At 39.1% G+C, this 8,279-nt stretch overlaps 1 protein-coding gene and 1 long non-coding RNA gene across 2 annotated transcripts; both read right to left on the reverse strand.

The window, feature by feature from the left end:
* Positions 1-2,106: 2,106 nt before the first annotated feature.
* On the reverse strand, positions 2,107-6,547 carry LOC149104179 (uncharacterized). The gene has a single exon (XM_089271617.1). It carries the CDS (start codon positions 6,362-6,364, stop codon positions 4,286-4,288), a length of 2,079 nt encoding a protein of 692 aa, XP_089127743.1. The 5' UTR covers positions 6,365-6,547; the 3' UTR covers positions 2,107-4,285.
* Positions 6,548-6,668: 121 nt separating this feature from the next.
* LOC149104180 (uncharacterized) lies at positions 6,669-8,000 on the reverse strand. The gene is made up of 5 exons (XR_016201523.1): positions 7,833-8,000; positions 7,451-7,571; positions 7,120-7,193; positions 6,925-6,979; positions 6,669-6,760 (listed from the first exon to the last, which is right to left on the reverse strand). It is a non-coding gene; the product is annotated as an uncharacterized LOC149104180 (long non-coding RNA).
* Between the last annotated feature and the right edge of the window lie 279 nt (positions 8,001-8,279).

Below are 8,279 nucleotides of genomic sequence, written 5' to 3' on the forward strand. Positions count from 1 at the left end.
ATAATAAAAAGGTTCTCATTGCACATTGAGAATGCTCAATGCTCTTACAATTGCATATGATTAAAAAGAATAAAAAAACCTAGTTAAAAGATGGAAATATGAAAATCTATGAGTAGGTTAAAAACTATTACTACTACTATTGTTGATTAACTAAGAAATTCTCTGGACATACATTGCACGTGCCTTCTCATGGTTAGAATTGACGGACATGACTTTTTCAGTGACTTGGAAATTAATGGTTCAGTCTCTGAGCTGCTTGTTAGAGTGGAATTCGTTTTCCGAGATTAAGTTTTATTTTGGTCAGTACTACAAGGTCATGTAGTTTAGTCAATCTGTGGAAGAGCCACGAGTGGAACCTAGAGTTGTGACTTGGAGTGTGTATAGTGTTGTAACTAAGTTAACAACTGCAGATTTATAGACAATTAATCAGTCAATCAGCCTTTATTATAAAACAATAGTTTTTAAAGGTACAAAGCTAGTGGGTCATTTACGAAAGTAAGGAAGGAACTTTATTTTACCAGGGTAGCCCATTCAGCAATGAGGCTGGCATCCATAAGGACCCTGGGGAATAAAGATATGTACAGTGATCAGCTCTCATTATGGATGAAAGGATCTGTTAGGATTTTGTTTGAAACCTAAAATATATACAATAAGTATATTAATTAACTGATAAGAATTACCAGCTTGAAAAGTTAATGCTTAGTATAATTTTTAACACCCACAAATCAGTATGAAAGTGACAAAGGTATGTGGGTATGAAAGACAAGTGACAAAGTTACCTTTCGGTCGGTAAGAATCTTTAGTTTGCTATGAAATAATACTGAATAAAAACTGGTATAAACTGCACATCAGAGTAATTTCGAAGATTTCAGTTGACCAAGTTGTTAGAATGTTTTGATGTGCTACACTACACCATCACTCAGTGTTCACAGAAAAAAAGCAAGAGACCAAAATTATACTTAAAATTCGGGAAATAATAATATGGGGGCATAATGAATAATTCGAAACATCGCTATGCTAAAAGATATGTTTTTATACTTAATAAATGTTACGATCTCACCCGCAAATGTCAATATCGCTAAGATAAAAATTCGCTCTTTATATAAACGAAGATCTAGCTCGAATTTGACAATTGTATTAAAGCACAATGCCTAGAAATCGAGGTCCAGTACCACTCAACTTCCTTGGAGACGCCTGGACATGCCCTATGCATAACTAATGAGCAAATGAATCGCGTACGCGATTCATTTGGGATTAATGTTTCTCAATAATTTTCATTGAAGTGTTGTGGTGTAATCTATAAATCTGTCTTTGGTGAGAAACACCAAAATAAAGTCCATCCATTGACCTAACAGCTTTGTTTGTTTTACGGTCAATTCTTACTGATGTGACGATAGCATTACCAAGTAAAAAAGTCGGATCAAAATTAAAAAACGTAACTGAAATAGCAATTATTACAAGGCTATTAAGAATACCTTTCTCATTGCGTGATTCAACGTAGATCGACCGTCCACTTCTCTGCGACTCAAGTCATTTCTCTTTGATAGCAAAAAGGGAAACTTAGCGTACTTAGGACACTCAAATATACTAGCTAGCTTCCGTACCGCACTTCAAAGAGCGAAAAACATTCGCAAATCTTCGTTACGTTCCGCCATGTTGCACGACTGTTGACCCCATGTGGTTTGATCACGTGATATGAAAGGACCATACGAATACATACGAGTAACATACGAGAACATACGAGAACATACGAGTACATACGAGTAACGTACGAATACATGCGAGTAACATATAGGTACATACGAGTAACATATAGGTACATACGAGTAACATTCAAGAAATAGAAAACATGTACCGTGTTTCTGTCGAGTTATAGAAACACCAGAGGAAGTTTGGGAGAACGAGAAATGCTGTGGGAAGGCGAGCCGCAAGCGAGTGTTTCCACAGCTTTTTTGTCCCCTGGGTGTTGTGCTAGAATCATGAGTGGACAACTTCCGGAACTGAAACGGGGGTACTGGAACAAAGGTGTTCAAGACCGCGTTACCCCATCTCACAGGTTAAATGTAATTACTGTCCTGAAAAGTTTACAAAAATTGCTAATACAAATTGTCCTTTCAACACAATTTAATTCCTTGAACTCAGTAACCTTTACATTGCAGACAACAAAGATAAGATAACAATGCTAAAGCTATCTAATACTACGTCTTCTCTAAGTAAAAAACGTAGTGACCCTATGATCAACAGATGAATTCTTGTCGCTATCTAAAACCCATTTGCTTTAATAACAACGATAACAGATTTCCTGTGGCGCGTAGTTCAGAACGCGACAATTGTTAAAAAAAGATAAGCGTTAAAATGACAATAAAAACCGAAATGGACCGTCTTAAAAAGACAGTCTCAGCCGACTCAATAATGAAAACCTTTTTGATTAATCTCCAGGCCGTGTTGAAAAACAAAATGTTGATCATTGGGCACATTTCTATAATTATGATGAGAACAAGAAAAGTTTAAAGAGCGATTTCTGTATGGCCTGGAAAAACACTGGCGGTTTTCCCGAGTTTTCGCAATCTGTTTCATTATAGACGGAGAGAACTATACTTGATTAACCAATAAGAAAGACCTCGCGCCGTTAACTCCGTTCACGAAACAAATCAAATTGCTTCGTTTTAGTTTATCTAGATCATACAGAAATCGTTCGAGCATCTCCGTCATCAGACTATAAGCACATATCAAACTCAAACGCGCTTGATTATAATAGCTATATAATGGATATACATGCCAGAAAATCTATTAATAACAAAACTACGAAATGTTTAAAAGGACTCAGTACTAAAGTATTTAAACTTATATAAAGAAGCTAAGTTGCTTGATAATATATTGGAAAATATTCTAAAAAGTGTAAAAAAGAGTTGACAATTTAAAGCTCTTCATAATGAGCTCCTTATCTTCTCCACATTCTTCGATAGTCTGACCAACCAGGTGGAGGTACTAGGTTAGGCAAGAAATCCCATAATTCATCTGCTATTTGAGCAGGAGACTTAGCAACGAACGTTTCAAATTCTAACCGAAATAAGAAAACACCCTCCGGAATGCACGAAGGTTCGAGTTCGCCCTTATTAATGGCATAAATTTCCTGTCTACAATGGGGGCATTTTCTTTTACTGGTACTCGCATGCTGAAAACATTTTAGCAAACAGCTCTCGTGCATAAAAACCTTGCAACAAGGAAGTCTACGAGAAGCCAGTGGCCCCGGAGTGTAACAAATCAAACACTTTGTTTGCAGAAAAGTTTGCAAACGTTGTTGATCTCTTTGGACATTTTTGCGCTTTTTACCCATTGCGGGTCTGAATTTTGTAGATTCACCTAAAAAACTCTAACTCAATATTTCTCTGCTCAGTGGCAGTAATGGCTTCTCAAAGAAACCAAAAGGTGTCAGAATTAATATTCCGACAGGGTACCCTCTATAAATTGCCTATTGCAATGTACGTCCTCGGGTCTCTATCAGAAATTACCAATTATTAATTGCCTCTGAATCACAAACAAAAGAAAGAAAATTTTGGACAGCAGAACTGTTTTCTGTATACATTCAGACGAGAATCAACAGAGTTTTCTAATTAAACGCCAACTGAGTTTAATTCCCTATTTCCTTAATTAGGTGCCCTAATAACAACCGCCTCTAAAATGTTAGTCGACTTAACGTTCAATGCCTTGGGCGATGTCAAGATCCAGTCGAAAAGGCGAAATTTGAAATTAATGTTCAGGACGCTGGTTCAAGGAAACGCAGTATTATAACTTAGAAAATCTCTTGGTTTCTCCCGACGATCCCAGGCAACCCTCGATTTGACACGACATTTCGTGGGTAAATGGAACATGCATGTTTTGACTTGGATTTTCAGAACAGCGAGAAATCCGTACACGGCTTATTTGACGCGAATGGCGTTCAATTCAGCGCCATATGCCAGTTTTTGACTTAAGTTTTTAGTGCAGCGAGCAATCCGTAAAGCTCATTTGACACGAATGGAGTTCCATTCAGTGCAAATGCAAGTTATTTCTGTTTTCATTAACGAGGTTTGAAAAAAAATTTAGGCAGCTAAATTTGAAAAAAAAGCATCACACAAATATAGCTATTGCTCGTTTTTATAATTTCAGATGTAACGGATAGAGTCAACGGAATCATGCTGTTATGTGTCAACATTGCTATAACGACTCTAAAAATGATTTGAAAACGTTTTTTTTAAAATCATTTTTCTCTGAAAATGACTAGAAAATGATTTTCGATGCGATGTTAGACAGAAACAGCTGATTTCAGTCGCTGATAAATCTCTTTCTTGGCACTCCGAAGCTCATAACTGCCTTCGTCTCGCTTATAAGTGACATCCAGTGGGTAGATGAGACTCGAAACCTTCTCCTCCCAGACCGAATGGCCAACCTGAAACTTGTAGTGGTTTGGCTTGCCTTCTATTTGCTTTAGCCACGCCAAGCGCACGCTCTGACCATCTGCGCTGTACTTTAAAACCTTAGCCAAGAATATCTCGGGCGATTTAGCTCGTGCATCAGCCGGTATAAGAGCGCATATTTCTCCAGGAGCGGGTAGATCACGTTCTTCCCCTGATGAATCATCCTCGACTTCGTCGTCAACATTGCAAGATGTACCTGGAACGTCGTCCACTATGGCGTTAACTGCTGATTGATTAAGGTAGTGCAATGCGCGTTTCGTTCTTTCCTGTTGACTTCTTTTGTCGTAGACCTGCATTTGAGTGCGCAAACTGTGCTTACAGACACGAGCTAAGCTTTCTGCCAGCTGTACATCGGAACTTTCTTTGCTAGACCTAAAGTTTTCCACCAATGCGTGTCGCATTTCGTTCATTGTGCAGTGAAAGCCGAGATTCTCCCGAAAGATTTTCGCCAAGTAACTGGAGAAAGATCCCGGTGATTTAAAAAATGAGCCTCGGTTGTTGACAAAAAAAAAGTCATGACTACAGCCCCGGGGTATGAGCTTTAGTCGCGACCGTTCGACGTAACGCTTAACATGAAAATCCACGAAATGAAATTCGCTCATTTCTATGACATTCGGGCCGTATCTTTTCACCGTTTTGTAACCTTTCTCGACGAGACGGGTGACTCCGTTTTTCGCAAACACCATAAAGTTCTCTCCGTTCGGTAGCTTCCCGACGATTTCATCAACTTCGTTCTCTGGGATATCTGTAACGATGCGAAGGGTTCTGAACTCTTTAGCACGGCCTGGATTTATCGCAAAAAGTAGCAATAGTGTGAAATTCATGTGCAGACGTGCTTTCTGTCGCACATCGAGTTCGTCTTCGAATTGTTGATGAAGGGAACGGGTTAATTCTTGAAATTGCGGCCAAAACAGCCTTCTCTTCTCAGGTTCTTTGGTGGATTCCAAAACAGCATGCTCTCTGAGGAGTTGGTTCTGAAGGGCGCGAAGATCACTAATGCTATCCACTGCGTCATAATTTCCGCGACTCTCGTTTGCATGCAGGAATTTCGCAACCTTTATGAAGGACATTACATAAAGGGCAGCAGTGTTGTTCTTAACTCGCCGGCTATGCTTTATGTGCTTGATAAAGGATTCCACGATATTCATATTTTCCACCAATTCCAATCGAATGTCTAGCTTCAACGTGCGCGAACAATAAGCCAAAAAGATCACTAACCGTTCCAAAGTTTTCGCCCACGTGACATCCGACAGTTTGGACTGTCTGCGCTTAAAATTCAAGTCTGATTGAAAGAATTCCTTCATTTCACTCACACGTTTAACGACGTTGGGGAAGCAATCTATATCTATATCTTTTTTATGAAACAGCTCGACAATGCCATAATCTTGTTCGCCAGCGCTTTCTTCCTCCGGTGAGGACTCGAAATTGGTATCGCTGTCCGAGGAATAACTTGACTCGGGTTCCGAGTCTGTCGAAATCTGCTCATCGACTATTTGTTCCTGTGATTCTGAAAACCCAGTCATTGGCTTTTCTACGGCTAAACTTCCCGGAGAAGAATTCAAGAGATTTTCTACTAAGAAATTGGTACTTAACCCATGTTTTTTGGGAGGCATAGTGGACTCTACATTATCCCTTAAAAAAATGTCCCCTACGTTCTGATTTTGTCCTCCCCCGTGTGTGTAGTTAGTATCGCTACTATCACTAAGATTACTTAAGAAAGGTCCATACAGTTTTTTAGAGTTTTCCTTTCTTTCTTCGCGTGAATCGTGATAAGCTTCAAGAATGACAACGTCTCGTTTGGAAATCAGCGAGAGGAATTTGTAACAGGCCAAGTAAGGTCTAGCAGTTCTCAACTTGTTCTGAATTTCTTGAGGCGCCTTCAACAGCTTAAGACCAAGATTTCTCATGCGACTTTTAATCGTACTTTTAGGAATGTTAGGAAATAGTTTATCGCAGACCTCAACGAAGACGAAGTGAAGACTTCCATAGCACGATACTGGTTCGATTTTCCGCTGTTGGATTGGGATTATTTCTTCGGAAACAGAGTACTGACTTTGGAAAGTTGCCTGTGGGGGGAAAGAGAGGTCTGTTAGTTTTTGGAAACCAAAATCCTACTTCATTCATCTGTGCGCCACAGAGTTGTGTACGCTATGCTCCACTCGCGCAAATGTGATATATTTCGGAGTTTTCACTAGCCCACAAGAAGGAAACTCAATAATTTTATCTCTACATTCACCCACCGAGTGCAATGAATTCATTTCTCCAGTTGTTTTCGCTACGCTGTTTCCATCCGAAAAATGGGCCTAGCGGGGAACAAAAATAACAAAAAAATTATTATTTACCAGGGTTCGAACAAAACTCCCTCTCAATCATCTGATTATAACCGGCGCTTTCGTAATCTGTGCGCAATTGTTTAAAGTGCTAAGAACTGAAATGAAACAAATACGATATGTGATTTTTATCTTACCGGCCTCAGGCGAAGTGCCGGACTTTGTAATCCGATTGCGTGAAGTGCCCGAGGTCTAAAAAGAAACAGAAAAATCGAAATTTAGAGTTTCAAATAATACAATTAAAAAAGGCAACATTTAAGGCTCGTGTCTGGCTTTGCAAGACAACAAAGCTTCCTTGATTAGTTTGTAGCTTATTTTAAGACTACATTTACCTAGCAAGTGCCGCCGGAATTCTTTCCTCCAGATTGTATTGCTGCCTTACGCTGTTCGCATCCGGAAAATAGGTCTAGCAGAAAAAAAGATAACAAAAACACTAATTACTAACTGGAATTTGATAAACGTTAAGCACAACTCAACTAAGTGTTAAACTACTCTACTAAACTCCCCCTTAATTATGGAACTACATTTCAATATGTCATCGTCACTCAGATTTCCCATTTTACGCTTGAAATCTTAGCAGTAAAAAAATAGATTTCGAATGCTTGTATTATGGCCTTACTCTAGTTCATTGTATATTATTTCTATCTTGTTAAGCCCTCTTACTTTGTGCTGTTGACTGTTTGACGGCCTTGTTAGTAAGCACTCCAGGGGTGAAGAAATATCATTTTTAACAGTCTTCCATCACTGAATCGCTCTTTTTTAGTGTTAGCTGCGGAAGAGTGTTCTAAGGAAACCAAATTGCGTATCAGGAAGTGTTCCAAGTAAATTCTAATTTATCCACAATTTCACATTGCAAAAACATGCCAAATAAACGAAGTTAAAATAAATAGCTCACAGGAAGGGGCGAGGCTTTTGTGGAGGAAAAATATGGCTTTTCTTTGTCAGCAAGAAAGCAACACGAGCAACCCGGCGTTGACGACTTGAAGAGTTGTTCTAGTCGGTAAAAGATGTTGTTTAGCTATTTTATGGTTCAAAATCAACTCACTTTTTCTCGACGACTATGGTAAAGCCGAGCTCCTTCTTCGCTTGAGATTCAGAAGATAATGAGGGCAAAGGAGCTTCTTGCTGGTACAAATCACCCAGTGTTATCTAGCGCGTTCATCAATGAAGCGACCACAATGTGCTCTGTGTCTTAAAACCTGAAGCCAGCTTTGACCACTGAACTGAAAGCTTTGAGAAAAAAGGAAGAAATCTGTGAGATAACGTCATGGCACTTCACATCGCATCTTCCATTTCTCTTGTGGATACAAACTAGGAACAGATCAGAGCATACACCAAACAACCATTGTTACTTTTTTTGAAACAATGGGGCGTTTACTGAAGGACATATCCAATTCCTTTCAACAAGGCGATTTAAAGAAGGGACGGATTGAACAGAAGAACCTTGAAACACATTGGGTAGAAGTGATAAACCGTAGTTTAAAAACTTTCC

This window comes from Orbicella faveolata, unplaced genomic scaffold (assembly GCF_042242905.1).
Source record: "Orbicella faveolata isolate gen_17 unplaced genomic scaffold, um_ofav_v1 contig_34, whole genome shotgun sequence".
Classification (NCBI taxonomy): Eukaryota; Metazoa; Cnidaria; class Anthozoa; order Scleractinia; family Merulinidae; genus Orbicella; species Orbicella faveolata.

Bases quoted from the DNA above. Each gene is read 5' to 3' on its own strand.
- LOC149104179 (XM_089271617.1), bottom strand. From the start codon at position 6,364: ATGAGAAATCTTGGTCTTAAGCTGTTGAAGGCGCCTCAAGAAATTCAG.